The sequence below is a fragment of the Amblyomma mixtum genome, chromosome 2 (assembly GCF_055824585.1).
Source record: "Amblyomma mixtum isolate Tamu chromosome 2, ASM5582458v1, whole genome shotgun sequence".
Classification (NCBI taxonomy): domain Eukaryota; kingdom Metazoa; phylum Arthropoda; class Arachnida; order Ixodida; family Ixodidae; genus Amblyomma; species Amblyomma mixtum.
In genome coordinates, this window is record NC_143013.1 from 2,495,299 (window position 1) to 2,517,843 (window position 22,545).

Genomic DNA, 22,545 nt, shown 5'->3' on the forward strand with positions numbered 1-22,545 from the left:
ACGGGACGTGCGTTGTTCTCTCACGTAGGGGAAGTCGTTGCGTAGGAACCCACTCGAACCAGCTTTTTCTGACAGCCACATCCTATCTAACAAACTGAAGCTGATTGATTGATTGATTGATTGATTGATTGATTGATTGATTGATTGATTAATTGATTAATTGATTGATTGATTGATTGATTGATTGATTGATTGATTGATTGATTGATTGATTGATTGATTGATTGATTGATTGATTGATTGATTGATTGATTGATTGATTGATTGATTGATTGATTGATTGATTGATTGATTGATTGCCTTTCAAACCGCACCAATGCCTGTAAAGGTGTCGTCGATAATTATCTTTATCTCGCATAGCCTTAGTTGCTTTGGGACGTTAAACCCCATAAACCAAACCAAACCAAACCTATTCCCCTTTCCTTGCTGTCCATCGGCAGGCACCCAGAAGCCGGCATGGACCGTCGAGCGGGCGACAGCGGAACAGGAGCGGTCCGACGCGAAGCCGAAGCCGGACGCCGTGGCGAACGGTGGATGCGCCGACGGCGGCGTTCAGGAGGAGCACGACTACATGTGCGGCCTGGGAAGCTGCTACCCGGGATTCCTGCAGCGATTTGCCAATCCTAGGATGTTTTTCATCGTCTACAGCCTCATGGGCATCCTCCAGGTACACAACACACGCACACCATCTCAGGTGTGGCCTTGTAATCCTGGCAGAAATTTCCGAGTAGTGGTTCAACTACGGCATCGTCGTAATCTTGCTTACAAAAACTCGACTGAAATGAAATGGGAAGCATGAAACAATGAGGAAGCCGACTGCAGGAATCGAGCAGACAAAACGGTGCTTGGTTCATAACCGGTCTTCCTTGTGGCGTCTTAAACACGCGAGAAAACACTCCGAAAGTAACCGATCTTAGTAATCGAAAGTAATCGACTTGTGGAACTGTAGAAACAAATGAATGAGAATTTTCCAGAAAAAGAAAAGAACTTTCGCCAGTTGCTATTTTGAAGGCTCTGTAAAGGAATAAAAACAGGAGGGAAAGTAGAACCTAATAAGCCATGTGTTCCACGGTAGCGCAAGAATTTTACTTTCGCCGAACCTGAGAATCCATCATTGATCCTCTACGTAATTAAAAAAATGTGTCTGGATTGATTTCAAAGCCGTTCAGAGAACAGCCTGTTTTCCCAACTCATGTCCCGTATCAAACGGAAAGCGCACTTTGCATCACGTCTGAGCAACATCAGAAAAACGCGAAAAGACGTCAAGTTCTGCATGCTCACTCGCAGTCCAAGGTACCCAACCAGAATTATTTTTTTTTGTTTAACTTCCTTGCTTTTCCTTTCCCTGTTCTCTCACTAACTATACTTGATAAGAAAAAAATTGAAGCTCCGCTGCAGCTTTGTGAAAAGCTCTATAATTCCCAGTGCGTTGTGTCTTACCTCGCTTTCTATCCCCTTGGAGAAAGTGCCTCTGAGCTCTTTGCGGCCGCGGCGTCTGCTACCTCTTGCAGGGCGCGTACAAGACTTACTTCGTTGGCACACTGTCGACCATCGAGCGGCGGTTCGCCATGTCCAGTCAGACGACGGGCATCATCCTGATCGCGGACAACCTGAGCCCCATCATCATCAACCTGCTGGCCGGCTACTACGCGAACCGCATCAGCAGGCCCAAGATCATGGGCATCGGCGCGCTCCTGGTGGTCGTCAGCTGCTTCATCAGCATCGTGCCATACATGGTGTATGGGCCGGGACTGCACATACTCAGTGAGCCACCCTTTCGTCTGTGCGCGTGTACTTTGTCACAGACAGAGAAGCAGACAGATTTAGTTAAAGCACTTTGAACTGGGCAGTATGATGTGCAAGCTCAGAATACAGCACGAAACAGATATCAGGGCGAACCAAAGAGTTGCATGAAGTTCGACAGTTTCGACGTTTCCTCGAATATAAACAGAAATTACGAAACAAAAAGCCCAGGCTATCAAAGTACAAGTCCCGTTTTACCAAATGACTAACCTCGTAATGACGAAATTGCAGAGGCCCGGCGATTACTTCGTTATAGCGGTTGCTTCGTTATAGCCCGTGTTGACCGAGCTTCTAAGGAGAATTGTCATTCCTTCGTTATATCCGTTATTTCGTTATAAGCCGTTTCGTTAAAACGAGGTTCGACTACTTGTAAAACTACTTCTGTTGCGTCGCTCAGCGACAGTTTGATTTAATTCAGTCTATTCTAACGGTCGAGGCTTCCTCTCACGGTAAGAATCTGTCCCACAGCCAACACGGCGCACGCCCTGGGTGCGCGGCGGAGGAGTCCGGACAGCCTGCTCTGCAACTCGGCGGCAGCGGGCCACCGCGAGTGTGGCGGCACCTCGCTCGCGGACAGCTACACGCCGTTCGCGCTCTTCTTCGCGGCCAACTTCCTGAACGGCTTCGGTGGATCCACCTTCTTCATTGCCGGCAGCAGCTACATGGATGACAACATCCGCAAGAAGAACTCGCCCCTCTACTTCGGTGAGCGCTTGGCACCCCCATCCATGGCTCCATGTTCAGACTATACACGCTCTAAGTAACAAAGGGGTGAAAAGAGTAGAGGTGTTGCTTTTAGAGCGAAAGCTCTACTCTCTGCTCTACAGCTCCTAAGGTCAAGTTTAGTGCGCGTTTGACCTTGAACCAGCGGAGCGATGGTGTGGCCAGTGACGTAATGCCACGTGACTCGCTCTGGAGAGGCGCCGCAGCTGTGCTCGCTCGGAGCCTCGCCGATGGTGTACCACGTGACTAGCGGGGGGGGGGGGGGGGGGGGGGTAACAGCTGCTTCGGTGCCGCTCGGTCACTCAGTCTCGCCATGGATGAGGCGCGCGCCGGACTGACTCCGGCGCCAAATCGTGCGTTACCATGCTTAACAGAGCTTTCGCTCGTATCACTAGGTTTAACAAGCGCTAAACCTCTGCTAGTTTTTTTAGGAGGATAATTGTCTTCACAAGCCATTAATCCCTCGAAGAGACACCGCTGCTCTCATAGAGACGATTTAAAGCGATCATGAGCCTGAATCAGTAGGTTCTTCCCATAGAATAACCGGTCGTCGCGAGGATTGGGTGCTGCATTTAGATCTATTTTACCCATGTTTGGCTCAGGCTGTACAGGAGACAAACCAGTTGTGTTCGTAACTGTCGTCGCCACAAAAGCCAACCCGAGACTTCTGGCCGGCAAACTCGAATCGGCTGGCGTCACACCGTCAGAAAATTTCGGGTATACTTCATAGTTGCGAGCGCAGTGCGAACTTAACATAACTTATTGTTAATTTTTCGCACGAATTAATTTTGCAAGCTTCGAAAACCAAAATATGTAGAGGGTGACTAGAATGGAGCGATACGAATGGAGATGCAGCTTCAAAGCAGATTTTGACAAGCTGCACGCACACGCTACAGCGCTCAGGGGTGTATTAATGGAGATCTCCTGGAGAGGGTGGTCGGGACGGATGTAAAGTGAAGGATTTATTTAGAAACTTAAGTTCAGTGGAAGTTGCTTTTATTTCTTGCCACCCTTTCATTGTTTCATCATCATTTGGCTCCCATGCTTCGCTTTTGTTATTGGTCACGTTTTCGCATCTCCTCATCCACTCTAGTAACGCATCTGCTGTAAAGGTAAGACATATGAGCTGAATGAAATGAACTGAAATCATTTTTTTTTCATGCAGGAATGGGACTTGCCTTCAGGCTGCTGGGTCCCGTACTGGGATTTGTGACTGCCGGAGTATGCCTGCGTTTTTACGAAGATCCCTTCCGTAAGTGCACCAAACATATTTCAGGCTTCGCTTATTTCCCGAGAGCGTAAAGATCATTTCATCGAACAAAAACCGCAGCTTGGTCACTTCAGCAAGTTGATATTGAGTTAACAAATGATCCCGTTCGCAGGTACTTACGTGAAATGTTGCATGACAATGGTTGCCTCACGGACAATTTCCCTGCCTCATATTTTCATGCGTGCACATATTTCGTTCACGCTGAACACTACGCTTCGTAGTAAATTATTTGAGATGTAATCAAATGTCTCTGCCAGTCTGGTACAGAGCTGCGAATCTATACTCTGAAAGTTCAATTGTTGCAGCAGGTCTCACTATGCAGAATTCTATTCAGAAAATTCTGGGCTGCTGCAAATGATTTCTCTGGCAAACAAACGGAGTTTCGCGCAAAAATTTGGGTTACATACAAAACAAAGGCACTGAGCAAGTATTAAATAAACGTTTTAAATATATTCGATCTACATGTCCTCGTCAAGAAACAAATATGTGACCGTACAGCTTCACACAGAGAGACGATGTGTCGCTTTTTGTTGGATTAGCGATGTAATGGGAATGACAATCAATTTCTCTTTATTAATCTTTTATTTTTTTTTCATTTGTTTCATTATTTCGTCGCGGACACCAGGCAGAAAAATTTTTCTGAATGCGGGCGCCCGGAGAAATTTATTCTAGCGCTCTCTCGCGACTTAACTGCCGCAGTACCAGCGTGCACGTCCTCTCATGCTTGAAAACGTTTCAGGCGACTGGCTTGAGTAAGTTCACGGAAATAATTTTTGTTTTCTGCACTCACGCATCCCATAAACTTCTGCTGCCGAATGCACACGGCCAAACCCGGGCACAAAATTTCTGCGCCTGGGCTGTAACTGTCTTCTTTTGCAAATAAATTACAACGCACCGCTCTCGGATAGTTTAGAGATAATCACTATAGTTCACGTTGGGTGCTTTCTACCTCTTACTCTGACAATACGCAATTTCTTGAAGGTGCGTTTCCGGGCATAAATTTAGATTGAACTCAATTTTGATGGAATCTGCTCGGGATGGAAAATATGAATTTAGTCCAGAAACTAAGTGTCCTGTACTTACGGTCTTTAGCAAAAGTTTACAGTCCATCTCGCCGTTCGAATGTAGTGTAAACTTTTGCAACAGACGGTACGTCCACCTGCAGTCAGCCATAAATTTGTGGAAAGCAATACTTGCGAAAAAAAAAAGTTTTTCCATGTTTTTCCATGCCAAAATTAAGTTGCATAAACTTACGAGAGTGAGTTCACACACGTGCCGATTTCTCTCCTCAGACGACCCGGGCATCACGCCGAGGGACCCACGCTGGGTGGGTGCCTGGTGGATGGGCTACATCCTTTTCGGCATCGGGCTCAGCATCGTTGCCCTGCCCATGATGCTGTTCCCGCGCATTCTGCCCGCCGGCAAGAACTACAAGGTGAACCGGCTGCAGAAGCTCTCCGCACTCAAGGCCCAGAAAGGCACCAAGGGCGAGGACGGACCCGAAGGGTCGGGAAAGCATGGATTCAGCATCGCCATGGTGAAAGGTATATGCAACAAAGGCTTTGTGCACATGATGCTTAGGCACATACAGAAAAAAAGAAGGCAACTTTGTACCATGCTTCTCGTCCCAGGGAAGTTTGAGAGAGTGGAAAATTTATGTAAAAAGGACAGGAGGCCGTTCCCGAGTACGGTTCTACTTCATGATATCCTCAGCTTGAAAGAAAATACTTGATAGAACGCTTTATTTAGCCAATATGCCCCATCCTGTTGACACTGAGCTCTATACATCATGTTACTCTATCAAAGCGTTCTTTTCTCATACTTTCTGTCGCATTTCACTCAAGAAACAACGAATACGTAAGAAAGTGTGAAAAAGGAACGCCGTGATGGAGTGACTTTCGTGCTCAGAGAAGAAGTGCAGGTATAGTATATAGCAACGTGAAGAAAGAGACTCCTAGTAGCAGCAAGAGGCTATGCGCGCAGCAAGACCTAAGATCAGAATAGCGTGCACAAACAACGGTACGCCAACCAGAGGAAATGAAAACCAATACCGCATGTCATTCGCGCGCATACCGGGGATTTGGAACAGATTTCACCTGCCAAGAAAACTGCCATTTGGTGAGGCTTGATGCTGTTCAGATACTTCCGTTTGTATTGGTTATCTTAAAGTAAATGGAACTTGTGTTCCCGTTTCATATAACATAGACGAGTGTCTTCAAGAAACAACTTAGTTTTCGATTTACGCAGACCGCGAAAAATGAGCTACGCATGCTTATGTTACCATTGTCTTTCAAGGTTTTTACAGTAGCTGGTATAATCACTGAGTATCTCACAGAAGGAGAACAGTTCGCTTACAGATAAGGTTTAATGGGATGTACTGCCATAACATCCTTGGTACCATTTTCTACTACAGTACTCAGCTTCAGAGGTACAGGCCGGTGCCAGTGAAAATAAGTCGATTAGACCTATGCGTGCGGCTAGCCATCCTAGTGTGGCCTTTAACCCTGCTCCATGTACCACGAAATTAAATCCGCTGAGACGACGGTGTGTTCTTCAAGTACCTCAATGATGTGCAGCCCTTTTGCATTCTTTGCTGCAATGATGCTGCAGTGTTGGAATTAGTGGCGAAAAAGTTTTTGCTCTAATGAAGTAATACAGCAATACTTCAATGTTTCTATGCCACACTGTTTAAAATGTTAGTATTACACTGTGCGCCGTAGCGGTCCGTTGATTTAAGGTGCGAATCCCGCATGGCCACCTACCTTCCGGCGCATGCGCACTTCCCATTTAGCTGAAGCTAATCGCAATAACATATGACGGCAAATGACGCGCTGCAAAATACGCTCTTCGCACTTACGGGCTGCCCGTTTCTCCGACGCAGACATAATGGTGATTCTAAAGCGGCTGGCAAGCAACCCGATCTTCATGTTCCACTCAATTGGCCTGATCTTCGTCCTGCTTGCCACTGCCGGCTATGGCACCTCGTTCAGCAAGTACGTCGAGTTCCAGTTCAGGCAGTCGGCGTCCAAGGCTAACTACTACACAGGTAGGCGATGCAAGCTCCTCTCAACGACTCTGGAAGTGAGAGTTCACCTTTGAATATGTCGTTTGTTCACTCTATCGAGGTCACGTGAATAACCTCTTTAGGAAATATATTGCTACAGGCATAATCCCCTCAGAGATAAAAGTATAAAGGAGTGTACCTTCAGTGCGTCTCTCCCTTACAAAATTTTTTTAGACAGTCTACACACTGTCCATAAACTTCTTTCTGTAAAGTTTGTAGACTATCTGTAAACAAATCCTAGAGAACAGTCTATAGGCAATACAAATGCTATAGACAGTCATAGACAATCTATAGATTTATGGCCGTACACTTTTAGTAGACTTTTGTCTATAGAGTGTGAATGGACAAAAAGAAATATCTATAGGAAGGCAATGGAGTCTACAAGAAGTCTATAGACTGTCTATAGACCATTTTTATAATCCATTCCTCCACCCCAGGAGCGGCGAAAGTGGTGACTACCCTGATCGGCATCGTCACCGGCGGTGTCGTGGTGCACCGGTTCCGACCACGGCCGCGCATCGTGGCCGGCTATTCAGCATTCGTCGAGCTCGCCATGATGGCGGGCTTCGTAGTCATGATGTTCATCGGCTGTGAAAGCCCCGTCATAGCGGGAGTCACTCCTGGTGGAAACGTCTCCGCGTGAGTCATTCGTCGCCTTCTTTAATGAAAGTTACTGAACTACAGAGCATTTTAGCAGTGATTTAGGCACCCTTTTAAGTCTATCTTTCCTTGAAAAATTGATCCACGGTAGAGAGAAGCCGGAAGATTAGACTGTATAGATCACGAAAAGAAGTGAACAAGGGTAAAGGGGGAGCCTCAGGCTGCTAGTGAACGTCTCGACAAGATAACGTTTGTTCTTTTTGTTTCGTCTCGAAAAACTGATGCAGATCGACACGGTTGTCATTTGTGGGCCGTTTGCATTCGGGCTGTTCAAATTCCTATAGCAGATCAAAACATCCCTGCTCAGGCACGTAGCTACAGATGTTTTCCGGGAGGGTCGACCCAAGACTTTTTTTATCGAAAAGGAGAACGAGGGGGGGAGGGAGAGAGAAAGGGGCGGGTGAGCTGGATTTCGGGGGCTCCGGGCTCCCATGGCCCCCCTTTCCCCCTTTGGATGCGTGCCTGTCTTTTTAAGTTTTTTTTTTTTCAAATACGATTTGAAGGCAAGGCAATGATGACTTATACAGACTGACAGTTCGATCGTAAATGGTTCAGTGAGAAGTGCGCCCGGCTAACATATCATAGAGCAGGCTAGGCTGTTCTTAATACTTCCACTAATAAATTGCCTCGTAATCCAAAACGCTATGGCGGTCAGGAAAGCTAGGTGTCGGGCGTCGATCACACTCGTATAGCATGTATACTGATAAGGCCCCCTACCTCTCCGCAGGAGTTCACTGCTGGACACATGCAACGTGGATTGCAACTGCAACACGCAGATCTACGAGCCGGTGTGTTCGAGCAATAGGATGATCAGCTACTTCTCACCTTGCCATGCCGGCTGCAAAGGCGTGGGAACGACATCGTCCAATATGACGGTAAAGGCACCCTTCTTGTTTCCGAACTGAACAAGCCAAATCAAGGAACATTGTCCAGCCAATTCGGACAACATAAGGCTGCTAGAAAAGGGCCGGAAGAACTGCAGAAACAATGACCTCGTTTATTACTCCATTTCAGTGTACCTGAGGCGACGATCTCACGACGGTCCGTTGCTACCGCGTCTTTCGCAGATATACAAAGACTGCAGCTGTGTCGCTCAAGGAAACCAAGGAGGGGACGACTCCTACGTGACCTCGGGGCTGTGTGGATCCTCGTGCCAGCAGCTGGGCCTTTTTCTGGGCATTGTGATCGCTGGCCAGTTCCTGGGCTCCACGGGCCGCGTAGGCGGTCTGCTGATCTTCCTTAGGTGCGTGTTATATGCCACATAGGAAACTGCGCTGTGGACTGTGCAGCTGCAATACGCAGGCGACCGATATAGCATAATTACTAGGTGGCAATGGTGCCCGGTGTTTCAGTTTAAAGGGCGTGTTCTATTTCATGATTCCTTCAAAATCATTGCAGCTATTCAGCGCTGCACCTGAGCGCAATTCAGTTTTGTTCCGAAGGTATCACCATTAACATTAGTTCTCGGCTAATCAACTTCTAATAAATTACAAGTAATAATAAGCGCGTCTATTGGCATCTCGCTTAGCATTATCAGCTTTTTCAGACACCACCGGAAAATCTTCCTTGTTAAATCGTTCACGCACAGCCCATTACAATCTGGTTTGGTTTGATTTAAGCGGTTCAACGTCCCAAAGCGACTCAGCCTATCGGGACGCCTTAGTGAAGGGCTCCGGAAATTTCTACCACCTGGAGTTCTTTAACGTGCACTGAGATCGCACAGAACAAGGGCCTCTAGAATTTCGCCTCCATCGAAATTCGACCGCCGCGGCCGGGATCGAACCCGCGTCTTTCGGGTCAGCAGCCGAGCACCATAACCGCTGAGCCATCGCGGCGGACTAGATAAATACGCAGATAGTAAATAAGCACGTTTGCAAGATAGTTGCAAAACCTGTGACATTTTTTTTTTTTTTAAAGATTAGTTTCAGAGTCAGCACGAAACCTCTCGTTGTATAATCTGATCTCCTCGTCGATGCAGCAACTTTACCTGCAGGACCTGCTGATACTTTTGGCACACACTCAACAGAGTATGAGGTGACAGTTGCTAATGCAAGCTACTGTTGTTCGCAGGTGCGTGGACCCCATTGATAAAAGCATGGCCCTGGGAACCACAGGTTCTCTCCTGAACATGCTTGGTAAGTAGCAAGAGTTTGTAGGTTTCATGCGTTTTATGAACAAATATTGCACATAGTACGCTTGAAGGAAAAAAAAATAAACGTGAAGCAAACACAACCCATAGGAAGGGTAGGTGTGAGACCATATGCTTCGATCTGTCCTTCATACGTAGCGTTCCCAGCTTGCCCACGCCGCACCACTTTAGTTGGAATGGTTGTCAACATAACCAGATCCCAGTTTACTGAAGGAGAAAAACATTTCCTAGTGACCTCCTGTTGCCATTCAGGCACTCTCACATTATCCCAGGAAAACAGCACCTAACTTTTCACTACCACTAATCGGAAAAGTAGGAATTGGATGAATGGCTTAACTTAAGCTTAAAAGAAATGTAAAACTGCAAAATTGAGCTATTGTAATTCACAGTGTGCAGCTTTACGTTATGTCACTTCATTTGAACAATTCGTACAAAGAAAGAAGGTCTAATCCATTTGGTAACTATCAGTTATCAGATCGCCCAATGTTTTGGCGGTGTTCGTTCAAGCTGTTCTCACACTGACCATTGTCCTTCTTTTGGCAGCTTTCATCCCGTACCCTCTGGTGTATGGCGCCATCCTGGACAACTCCTGCATCGTCTGGGAGGAGAAATGTGGCCGGCGTGGCAACTGCTGGGTTTACGATGCAGACAAGCTGCGCTACTCGCTGCATCTCATCACGGTCATCTTCTTGGCCATAGCTGGTGCCTGCTACATCGGCCAGTTCCTGTTGAGTGGGCGCATAAAGCGCTTCTACGAGGACGACCTTGCTGAGGACAGCACCGATGATCAAGACAAGTACGAGAGCAAGGCTACCATTGCTGAGGCGCTCTCGGTTGAAAGCATCCAAAAGGCCGACGAGCAGCGAGAGGCCACCAAATTTTGAATTCTAGGGCAGCTTAACAATGCTCTGGCGAATTCAGTGACAACACACAGAAAGTGAGCTGCAACCGCGAAGTTTGAGAAGGAAGTGAAGACTCTATGCACTCGGGACGGAAAGTTTCCACGGATTCCAACGGCGATGTCTTCGTCCAGGTCTGGATGTGCTCTACGCTGACAGGCAGGTTGCCAGATGCAACCTGCCTTTAAATGCCAGGATGGGTTCAGGGAGAGACAGAACACTGATGTGGGTTTTTCGATAACGAAAGGGAAACCAGATAAAGCAGTGGCTTATTAGAGTGCCCGAAGTCCTCTGCGAACTACGGGGACATTGAATATATCCTTGAATGAGGCTTTTCGCGTTGATATGCTGCTTTTGTCATCATGGGCACCCAGATGCGGGTTATCAAGGCACGGCACCACCAACAGGGTGTGATTGGTTCAGGCATCTGCCGTTTCAAGAATCTATGTAGCGGCAAAAAATAAGTGCAAATTCTTCACACATACCAAACGCTTTGTGCTAAAGTCAACACGTTTGGCAAATAGATCTGCCAGGCAGAAGGAAGCTGTGCAATTTACAAAGCAAGTGATTAGTTGGAACATCTTCTGGACTTCAAAAATGCCTTCAGTAGGACAAAAACCAAGCAGCTCCTGATGTAAATAAGATGAACAGTCATTGACTACTCAAATATCTGCTGAGAAGAGAGCAGCCACTCGGCATACAAAGCGTCCTCAAGAGAACATTATCGACATATGGTGTACAAAAATTTCTGACCAAGCACCAGTGCTGGAGGCTGTCCAAGCAAAGATCGTCACCTGCTCTTCATGCCAGTAATTTGCTACAGGCACAAAATAGTGCTGTTGCACTCGGACACGAGGTGCCACAGTGATATTTCACCAAAACCAGGACAGCATCTTTTGAAAGCACGTTGCAGTCAACGCGAAATGTCTGCTATGCAAAGCTAACTTCTAAAGTGCGAGACTCAGACCAGCTGGAATAGGGAAAAGGCACATGCCGCAGTAAAGACCCAATGCCAGACAGTGGACACGGGAACTCATCTGGGACAACACAGTTTCATTCATGGACAAGTTCTTGGTTAAGTTCATATGAACAGGCTAACTGCAGGCTCTCCCCATCGAGGACAGATTTTACACCCAGCAAGTTCCCTTCTGTGCGCCAGAAAAAATGAAAACATTGCACTGATATTGCAAAAGTACGGCGAGCAGTTCGGCAAACATCAAAAGCAAGACTTAATGTCGTACACTTATTGTCAACGCAACTTTCAAAGCAAAATTATTTCGCAACTTTACAAGGCGAAAAAGGCGAATATGCATCTGATACTCCTAATATACTCCTTGCTTTGCAACAAAACATGTCTACCAGGCAAAATACCAGAGAATAAGTGTAGGTGCACTAATGCAACACAAAGTTTGTGCATATGACATAGCTGTAATGCTTCTTCATTTACTGTCAGATCATGCAGCCTCCACACAGACTCCTGACAGTTCCACCACTTCGAATAAAGTAGCGGCGCCCCACTTTTTCCTTAGGCTTCACTTACATAATGGAGTGGTTTTAAGCGGCTCGCGCGACCAGCTGCAAGAGGTGACGTACACTGCAAACAATTCTGAAGTGTTGTGCAAAGATTGTGATAGTGATAAGCGGTGTGTACATCGAGGACTATTCAAAAGGACAAGACACACCAAGCTCATCGTCCTGTGTCACCAATGGCCGGTTTAACGGACACGGTCTTCCAATACAAAGTTTTATTTACATCTAGGTAAGTAAGAATGGCAGAAAATATTCTGCCATTGTGCTATGAAACTGTGCCTTTGTTATTAACGGAAATGTCCGGGAAATACCAGCGTTTTATTTACGAACGTATCTTTTGCTGGAAATAAATATGCGTAATTGCAAGTTGTTATATATTTTCGTTGCTACTTTTTTAAAAAATTCTGTACCCCAAAACGCTAAGACTGCTGCCAATTATACATCTTGCCCACTTGCCCGTGTGGGACCCAGAGGGGCTCAGCATTGAGTGAACAAACATACTACGTGTAGTCGATTAATAACATCCCCACACATTGCGCGGAGCTCATAAATCCAAATGAGAGACCATCTGCTCCTTCTGACAGCAGTGATGACATTCACAACCAGTGACACCACCATGGCTCACACCATCAGCACCGACTAGTGCCATGGCACTTCTACAGTTTTTGCTGGTCCCGAAGCTTTTCTTCGGTTTCAGACAGCGAGGGGCGGAACCTTCTACTATAAGGAGCTTTACTGCTAATAAGGGGAAGTGAATCATCTTGCCAGCAGTCCTTCCGCACAGACTTTGATATGCCAAGAGTTCACTTAGCATTCACAAACAAATGAAAAGCAAATGTGCACAATGTGAACAGTATGCGCAAAAAAGAGCCGAAGGGGCTAGCTCCTGGGCCCTGCAGTGTGGTTCATTAGGCATCAATAGTGTTCCAAATCTCTTTAAGTTCAAAGGAACTCTCATCCTCGCCCCTTTGAAATTTGGGGCTTCCACGGATGCTACCAGGCCCCGCACATGAGTTAGAAGCAATCCCCTTAGTCTTTTTACCTTTGGTACAGACTGTGCGTACATGTGCAGTGGTTGGTACGTGAATACCGATGACTTTGAGAAGCAGGCCCCACAAGCTTGCCACGTGGCACTTCACAGCAACTAGTGGCATTGCTGCACTTGTGTGGCTGAACACGCCCCTGCCGTGCGCGTTAGTTAATTCCGACTGCGCTGAACTTTCCCCAGTGCAGAAAGCTGCGCTCCCAAACCAAGGCAGTGCCCAGGCATAGTCACTCTAGGCAGCACTGAGCTCTCAGAAACCACGGCCTGGTATTTTAGAAAAAACAGCCTATAAGTTTTTAACAACCATGGTGCCACACTAGAGTAGCTGCACCAACAACTTCACAGCAAACGAAATCACTGCAGCAAGATGTGGGCACAGGATGCAGCGCGTAGAAAAACAATGCAGAGTGCAGTGCACTAGAGTAGCAGCATGCGGCTCTGGCACAGATTCATGTTGCTGTAAGAGCCTGCATGGAGGTGCCACACCAGTGTGGAGAAGGCATTGGGAGAAGGGCGCAAGGCTGGCTAGGAGTCCGAGATTGGTGGCTTCAAATGCCTCTAGCTACATTTACGCCTTCTGAAAACTGCAAAAGGAACGGGTAGCAATTGCAATTTATTCTGTTTCGCGTGAAGACATTATTTGAAATCGTTTAAGAAAAAGTCTGTAGTACGTCACGAGTGATGTATAAAACGATAAATTACGGGAAACCGGGTTAATGCGATCTATATCTGTTTCGTACTTCATTATATATCAGCAGAAACGTCCATACGAGACGGTGAAGACTGGAAGCACAACGCTAGCTGTCAGGTGACGTGTAGCAAGCAATAGATTTCCACTCTTTCGGGTAATAGAACAAACAACAACGATGACACAGATAATTTCGCTTTTTTATTTGCAGCTGTGATAGCAATAAGCTCTTAAGAATGTGACGTAGACATACTCCACACAGTATGAGTTCATACTGGTACGAGTAGTGGCAGCCATTTTCATTGGTTGCAACTTGCAAAGTGATCTGGCAACACGCGGAGGGCTTGAATAAAGAGACCGTGATTCAACAACATTATATATAGCTATTAGAGCTTCTTCAGTACCTGCATATTGAATGCAGTTCAATCAGATAGTTTTGTATCAGCCAGGTGCATGCTGGCAGGCAAGTACCTGGATAATGTACAACTACGGGGCTTAATTAGGAGATCATGGTAAAGGAGGATGAACATGAATGTGCAACAACATAAAACCCTGAAGTTATAACAACTCGTACTTTAGTGTATCCCCTGCAAGACAATCATGCAGCTTCAGAAATGAATGGTACAACAGTAACAAGGAATACGCGTAAGGATTTGCGAATATTCAAAATTTTCGAATAACGAATCGAGTATTATCCTATTTGCTTCGCTTAACGATTTAAATTTTGCAGATTCACAATTGTTAGAAACAAATAGAATAGGCTGTGAAGTTCTGGAATAGTATTCGGGTAAAGGCGGGAAGTTTGAATAACGCGCGCAGTAGTTTTCTTCACCGACTATTCCGAGAACAGGATCCACTTCATTATATTGCTGCACAGCATGCTGCAGCGACAGGTTTATGCGAAAGAGTCCAGCTCCACGATGCCTTCCATTCGTGAAGCGGCCTCCGCGATTGGGCGACGCTGCAGCACCTCGGCAGGTATAGCAAACCGTGCCTTGATGCGCGACATCAAAGGTCATGACTCATGCGTATCTTCCACCCTTCTCATAATCTGAGAAGGGACTGCAGTTCGTCCGCTCGGGTCATCAGTAGGAAATGTTATATTTCCCTATACGTATGATGTAATGGTCATTGGGTTAATGCACTTAGTGTTGCGTACCCCATGATGGACAGCAGTGTTGCGTCTTTTGACAGCTGTGGATGTAACTACAAAAGTTATAGCACCGTATATCAGCGCCACTGCTATCATTTCGCTCTTCTACGCAAGTATTCGTTTTGTAGGAATAACAGCAGAAGTAGCGAAACATAAAACTATTCGATTCGTATATAATTATTATAATTATGTTCCATCAATGTTCTATTCGTATTCGATTCGTATTCGTTTCGGTTGTTAGCTGCAGTATTAGTATTCGGTTCGGTATGAAAGGTACGCTATTCGTGTTCTATGCTGTTTAGAAAAAACATTAATCGCCGATCAGTAAATATGCTACTTGAAGACGCCATACGTGGCAAAACCGGCGTCTAATGGTCTGCGAAAGTCGTCTCTGACTTTTAGCCTAAGTGTTTCGGGTCATGCATCATCTTTACAATCTTTACACAGCGGCTGTTTATTAGCGCGAGGAATGCCATTTGCCTTCATATGATAAATCCTCTACGTCAGCAATAATATGCCAGAAACAGAAAGTTTAGCTTAAGAAACAGTTCTCAGAAAGAGTTCGTTAGAGCAGTTCAAACCGCAGTTCTCGACAATACAACCATAATGAGGCCCTACATCAATTCTATGTCAAGTACAAATGAGCACTTGTTTCTCGAAACGCTCGTCTGTTATGATGCGGAACGTCTCACCGATCGCTTCCGCGGAGTGACGAACAGGCGGTTCGTCGTTCGTGGTACCACTTCGGTGGTATCCAGTACGTAGACGTATGATCGAAAACAAACGTATCCATTGCATAGAGTGACAGGAAAGGACGCTTAAAAGCTGTTGAAGGCGTGCTTTACTGTGAGGGTCGCCAGAAAGCCAGAATTACCGTAACCGGAAACGTGAGCAACGCAGATCTATTACTGTATTCGCTCTACATTCCAAAAATCGCACAAAAGCAGCGGTAACAAAAGTCTGGCTTTGGTTCGCATTGAGTCGACGTAAACGTGTTTACTTCCGAAAGCCGAGAAGCTGGGAACGTGACTGTGCAAAGCTTTGTTCCACAGAACACTAGACAGGACAATGCTGCTGACGCTACAAAGCAGCATAAAGAGGCTCGCTAGCTTGCATATGCGCGAAATACTGAAACATGAAGTAATTGCTTTTTCCCTTCTCTTTCTTTTCTTTTCTTTTGTTTTGCGTGTTTCGTAGCTGCGTGAAGTCACTTGTTGCTCAGAATTTCTCCCTGCATCTGTATCCAACGCGCTACATGCGTTTGCTATGGAGTGCTGTGTACAATGGCTTCAGTGTCGGCTTTTCGGACCAGATTCACAGCTGCACCAAAACGGGAACTGGAACGCCCTAACACTGTAAGACCTACAAATTGTACTAAAATAAACATTGGGCATTAGAGGGGCTCCAAGAAAACAAAAAATGGCTGAGGCTTAGCTAAGGTTAAGCCTAGTCAGATGCGAAGCATATTGAAGGCTAGGATTGGTAATACATGGCTTTCCTTGGTTGACGTTCATCCCGCTCTTCATCGGTCTCTGTGGCGTGCCACAGAGACCGTTGAAGAGCGGGATGAACGTCAACTCGTTCAAATCAGCCCTGCTTCTAGGCGGCATCCCAACACCTGGCCGCCTCGTAAGTGCCCGGAGAGCGAGGCAAGCTCAGCTTTATACCGCTGCTGTAGCGTCACGTGGTCAGCTGCAGCGCCTCTGATGTGGAGCCTCCACCGTCGCGGCCGACCGCGCGAGCCGGTAGCCCATCTCTCCTCTGCTGTGACGTCATGTTGTCACGTGGTGAGCCGCCGCGCCTCTGATGTGGAGCCTCCACCGCCGCGGCCGACTGCGCGAGCCGGCAGCCCATCTCTCCTCTGCTGTGACGTCATGTTGTCACGTGGTGTCACGTGGTCACGCTAAAGGTCAATGGTAGCTCCACCGCCGCGCTCGACGGGCTGTAGTGTAGCTCTAGTAATATGCTTCGCATAAAAACTTTAACAGAGTAACAAATCGCTAAAACGGACTTGGAGGAACGAGCTTGCTGAACGCAAGTGTGATGACAAACTTCTGAAACTAAGAAAAACGCCTTGACATGGTGATGTGTTAACTGTGGTGGTGGCTGCACATGTCATTCTTGACGCATTGTCTTTTTTTTTGTATTTTCATTTCCATTTCATTTCATTGATTTGCAATAGTTTTTTTATGTTTTAGGAAAGGATTCCTAGACAATGCAGATTAAAAGGACAGCCAGAGTTGACCTGTGTCCCGTACCCAGGTGCCATGTTCCATCGCAGAAGCGAAGGAGTGTACAAGTACACCCGGCTATTTCTTTAACAGTATCAGCTGAGTGTCGAAAAGAAGGGATTGTATAGCGGCCTGTGACGTAGCGACGCCGGCGAAGCGGCGAAACCGGAGGGAATACGCACAAGAACGCAAATTGCGTGCCTTTTTCAGCCTGTTGCCATAGAGCGCAGAACGGCTGTTTGTTTGACACTCGGGTGTTACTGTTAACGAAATAGCCGGTTGTACTTGAACCGAGTAAGGGTAATTTACACTTAGCATTCAAACACCAAATTTATTTTTAATTATGCATCGAAATTTAAAGAACATTAACGGGATCATGCCTCTAACGGAAACTACATAGAAAAAAAATGCGCTTCTCGCTCACATTTGGCAAATAATCTAACTGTGTGCTAATAAAGTGTTCCCTTTAATACAGTTCGCGCTTGCACCCTCAGTATGACGAGGGAGCTTGACCAACTGGCCGTAAGCGCGGGTTCATGAGGAGCCGTTTCACTAGATCGCCTCCGCGTCACAAAGCCTGAGAACATAGCTTCGCAAGGTCTGGTGTCCAGGCGTTGCTCTTAGATTGAGCGAGAGCCCCGAAACACTAACGCCTAAAGCGCCTGCTACGACGTCGACGCGAGGTCATATGACTGTACCACGTACTGTTCAAATACGGGCATCTTGTTGAATTGGCCTCCTTACTAATCACTCAGGCATATCTCATCATGAAATGTACGTACAGAGGGCAAAACACATGCCTACAACGGCTGAAATATCCCCAAAGCCGCCATGACCAGGAAGGCAAAAAATGACGATGAAATCCAATGAGTTTAAGTGCAAATGCTTACATCCAGACCATATTTAACCAAATGCTATCGCTAGATATCACGTGCTTATCCTAAAATACGCCCAGAACGTGTTCTAGAGAAGCGTTTTGTCCTCTGTACATCCCTGGCATATCAGTAAAACGCACGTAACATCTACCTTCAGTGGCTTTTCGTGGAAAATTCGACCTCTTTTGCTTATTTAGTATAGCTCCTTCCTTACTTGGCTCTATCTTCGTACTGATCTCTTTTGTTCGGCTTCGCACACCTCATCGCACCATGGCTACTCCCAATAGTTAGAGATGGTCAGTTAAGTATAAGAGGAAAATGCACTTACTCCTCCGCTCCCCAGCCTCTCATTAATGGAACCACCTTCCTGGACCAAATGCCGCCATTGAATACGTCCATCATTTCATGCTGCATTAGCAACTAATGTATACACGGAAAATTAACAAGCCCGTTATTTGTTTTTTCATCTAGCACATTTTGCGCGTCATATTCTGTATGCACTGTGTAGCCGTCGTCAAAATAACACAAACTAGCGGCTTTGCTACTGGGCAGGAAATTTCCCAAATTCTGGAGGTGTGGAGACAACAGCCCCTTTCTGACTGACAGCCATTATGACGCAAAATGAACGTAAAAGGGACATACCCAGAAGCCAGTGTGCAAGTTTTTTCATACCATTACTACCAGGAGATTCCGTTGCTCACTCTGAGTTTATTTTAAAATTGTGTAAATTTTTCCAAATTCGCATTCAAAATACGTCATGATCTCTAACGATATTATTACAAGCCTTTTCAGGTTCCTCAACCATCTATCCAGTGCCGTTCGACCGAATCGAGCACGGCTACTGCATCTCTTGTTCGGGTCTGTAACAACCCCTTGCCAAAATCCCCCGCCGTCGGTGTGTGCCAGTTCAAAAGAAGCCCACAACAACATCAACATCGTGGTTTTTTACTGCCGAACAGTAGGAATATTCTTGAGTGAGTGCCTGCAATGATATTGTTGGCTTCGTGCTCGGAGTTTTAGCTTTGTACGAAGGGTTCCCGACTCAGGCTAACACACCGAGTGCTTTCGAGTGGCCATAATTTACAAAAAGAACAACAAAATCAGCCTCTGGTATCTTTACGAGTTTTAGTGTGCTAAACGACATGATGAATTCTGCCGTTTCTAACTGTTCCTCATCATGCCTGCAAAACAAAGCCGTCAATATCGAACATGAAAGAGCCTCGTGACGCTAGTTATATATAAAGCCGTACCAGCGTGTTCTTTTTTTCTCGTTACATGATACTTCAGACCAGAGAATTCAAAGTTCGTTACAATTACGAAAATTTCTTTGCGAATAATTTGAAATCAACAATCACAGCTATCCTAGAGTAGACTAAAAAGAAAACATTCGACAGAAGTCTGTCTGGTTGGGAAATTTAATGCTAGGAGAAGGTAAGTGACGCCAACCAAGTAAAATACAGGAAAAACACGACGTTTCGGGACCGGCTCGGCCCCTTCTTCACGGTGTGACTACGGGCGAGCGCGAGCGCAGGGGCTTAAAAAGCCAAGCTGCGCTCGCCCGTAGTCACACCGTGAAGAAGGGGCCGAGCCGGTCCCGAAACGTCGTGTTTTTCCTGTATTTTACTTGGTTGGCGTCACTTACCTTCTCCTAGCATCCTAGAGTATCACGACGTCGACGTAACGTTAAGCATGCCGGGGCAGCTGTATACTCACTCCTAGTAAGGCGTTTCTGACCCAAGGAAAGTTACTATCCCTGCCTAAACGCATTCTCTCAAGCCTTTCGCTTACGCAGGAAAACGCCTTCGGTCCCGTGTTTCTCGAAGCACGAACCCCGGAGCACGGCTTCTCGTTTGGCCGCCAGACGAGCTTCGAAGAATTATCACCATGCACGCCAAACAATGCGTTTTGTTCTGAAAAGGTCACATGCGCACACATCGGCGAGCAAGCAGAGGGTTCGTTTAATCCGGCAAGAGATGCCAACATGACAGCTTGTCATCCCCTCCTTCTTTTCTCCTTGTTATATAGCTCGTCTGATTTCCTCTCGACATGCATATTTCAGAACCCATCGTTTCCGTGTGCTCCGACGCGACATTTTATATTTCTTGACGACCTCTAGCAGAATGCTGCACATCAATTGCCACTGAACTCGGAGTGTACAAGGCGTGCGCCACATGTGTTTACTCGCAGCGAGGAACTGCAGCCGTTTGAACGCACGGCTGCAGTGCAGCCATTGAGGATACTCTCAGTACGCTGAACTAACATCGTTCCTGCTTCGACTAATGGATCAGTCCGACCTCGCACCGCGATCTGCTAGACATCATGGCGGTCCAGAGTTTGATCCCCACACATGTAAGATTTTCAATTTTGCTTGAACTGCGAATACTTGAGAAAAATGTATGACTTCCTTCATGAGGCTAACCTCAGGTTGGTTTTGTAATCACCCTTAGCGAATACTTGAAAAAAATGTATGACTTCCTTGTGTAGTCATAAGGCTAATCTCAGGTTGGTTTTGTAATCATCCTTAGCAAGAAATTCACTGCGCTTCCAAGTGGTTATTAAGGAAACGAAATGAACTATCGCACTTCTCTGGGGACACCTCGACCGCGCCGTGAAGGAAGGAAGGAAGGAAGGAAGGAAGGAAGGAAGGAAGGAAGGAAGGAAGGAAGGAAGGAAGGAAGGAAGGAAGGAAGGAAGGAAGGAAGGAAGGAAGGAAGGAAGGAAGGAAGGGTGTTGCGTTTGGTCGTTGTGGGCAGAGATTGCCGGCACAGACCAGCCCAGTTTTTAACAGAAAAGGAACTGAGTTATTGAGGATAAGAGTTTGGTTGCCGTTGCGTAGATGGCGCTAGCTGCGGAGCCTTGCTAGGTCGCGGGGTCTACCGAGAGATGGCGCGACCAGAAAAAAAAGTTCTCCTACCTCCGTGCTGCCGACGGACGCACAAGTGACACGACCTCTTTGAACGAAAATTAAGAAGTTTGCACACGGAGATATCCGGGTTATGTGCAGTCACTGCTTGAGTTTGGATAATGCGCAGGAGGCTTGATCTTTCTTTCTGAGCGAGTTGTATCAGACTGACTACATGGAGAAGACCAGCTGTGAACAGAACAGGAACTGAGGTTTATTTAGGATTGGGGTTTGGTTGCTGTTGGGTAGGTGGCGCGAGCTGTGGAGTTTTGTTAGGTGAGGAGTCTACGGAGAGATGGCGCGACCAGAACAGAAGCAACGCTGCTATATGTGCTCGTACATGGCATGATGTAGGAATGAAAGAAGAGTGAAAGAGGTGCCGTAGTGAAAGGCTTCGGATTAATTTCTACAAACTGGTGGTCATTAACGTGCACTGATATCGCACAGCAAACGGGTGCCTTTTGCGTTTTGCCTCTATCTAAACACGGCCACCGGGGCAGGATTCGAACCCAGCTGCTCCGGTTAAGTAGCCGAACGCCCTCACCCCTGAGCCACCGCGGAAGGTGCTCCGCTACCACCATGGAGAAGGAACCGACACGGACCGAGGGAAACGGGAGGACGGGTGACTGCAAATGTACGTTATAGACTATATTCATTCCTAGTTTTTTTTTTTTTTTCAAAACCTCCTGGCAATCCTTTTTTGTTGCCATCTTTCATTTAAAATTTCTTGAAACATTACGGCAACTGAGGCAGCCTATTCGCGTGCGTAGCACATAGTAGCCGACGACCTAGCGCGCAAATGGCTGAGCCCACAGACCACTCGACAAGCGGCGTGTAGTTCTGATAAGGACATTCCTAGTGCGTCCTCAAAAATGCTTTAAACTAACGTTTACAAAGAATTGCACTTACATGGTCTGTTCTGAAAGTAGTAGGACTCATTTTTTAAAACAAAATTTATTCAAGAGAATAGTACAAACGATTACAATATTTCAAGCCCTTCCGTACCTACACGCTGCTGCCAATGAGTTATACAGTTTTCGTACGCCTCCAGGAACGCCTGGACCGGAATGCTGTTTAGCTCCCTCGTCACGGCCTGTTGAACCCCCTCTACCGATCCGTGATGTTTCCCCTCGAACGTCGATTTTATTCTTGGGAATAGAAAAAAGTCTGGCGGGGCCAAGTCGAGCCTGGGGGGGGGGGGAGTTGAGGCAGCGTTGCCGCTTTGTTCTGGGCAAAAAATCGGGGTCCTCATTCACATGACGAAGAAGATCCTACCGGTTGGCCTTTTCCTCCTCTGACAACACTCCCGGCACCAACTTCGGGCACGCTTTCCTCATGGATAAGTTTTCTGTCACGATCTCAAAAATTTGGGTTTGAGGAATGCTCAAGTCATCAGCAATCATTCTGATACTCATTCTACGATCACTGTTAAGTAAATGTTTCACTCGCTACACATTTTCGTCAGTCTTGCTGGTCGAAGGGCGTCTGGAGCGGTCGTCTTCCTCCACTCTTTCCTTACCTTCTCGGAAAAGCTTGTGACACTCAAAAAACCC

General features: G+C 46.6%; 2 protein-coding genes across 5 annotated transcripts in view; both read left to right on the forward strand.

The window, feature by feature from the left end:
- The window catches only part of LOC149358236 (solute carrier organic anion transporter family member 74D-like), a 62,168-nt gene extending 49,697 nt beyond the window's left edge, over positions 1-12,471 (forward strand). For both annotated transcript variants that reach the window (XM_089570290.1, XM_089570289.1), the window contains 11 exons: positions 441-667; positions 1,512-1,764; positions 2,272-2,508; positions 3,692-3,778; positions 5,089-5,340; positions 6,678-6,842; positions 7,298-7,499; positions 8,248-8,395; positions 8,588-8,763; positions 9,591-9,655; positions 10,213-12,471. In XM_089570290.1, coding sequence (XP_089426416.1) covers positions 441-667; positions 1,512-1,764; positions 2,272-2,508; positions 3,692-3,778; positions 5,089-5,340; positions 6,678-6,842; positions 7,298-7,499; positions 8,248-8,395; positions 8,588-8,763; positions 9,591-9,655; positions 10,213-10,553 — 2,153 coding nt within the window. In that variant the 3' untranslated portion in view covers positions 10,554-12,471. The remainder of the gene's footprint in view (positions 1-440; positions 668-1,511; positions 1,765-2,271; positions 2,509-3,691; positions 3,779-5,088; positions 5,341-6,677; positions 6,843-7,297; positions 7,500-8,247; positions 8,396-8,587; positions 8,764-9,590; positions 9,656-10,212) is intronic.
- Positions 12,472-20,069: 7,598 nt separating this feature from the next.
- The window catches only part of LOC149358237 (solute carrier organic anion transporter family member 74D-like), a 30,539-nt gene continuing 28,063 nt past the window's right edge, over positions 20,070-22,545 (forward strand). For 2 of the 3 annotated variants that reach the window (XM_089570291.1, XM_089570293.1), the window contains exon 1: positions 20,070-20,439. In XM_089570291.1, coding sequence (XP_089426417.1) covers positions 20,370-20,439 — 70 coding nt within the window. In that variant the 5' untranslated portion in view covers positions 20,070-20,369. Of the gene's footprint in view, positions 20,440-21,373; positions 21,627-22,545 lie in introns of those variants that run through there. The other variant, XM_089570292.1, reaches the window with a different exon arrangement.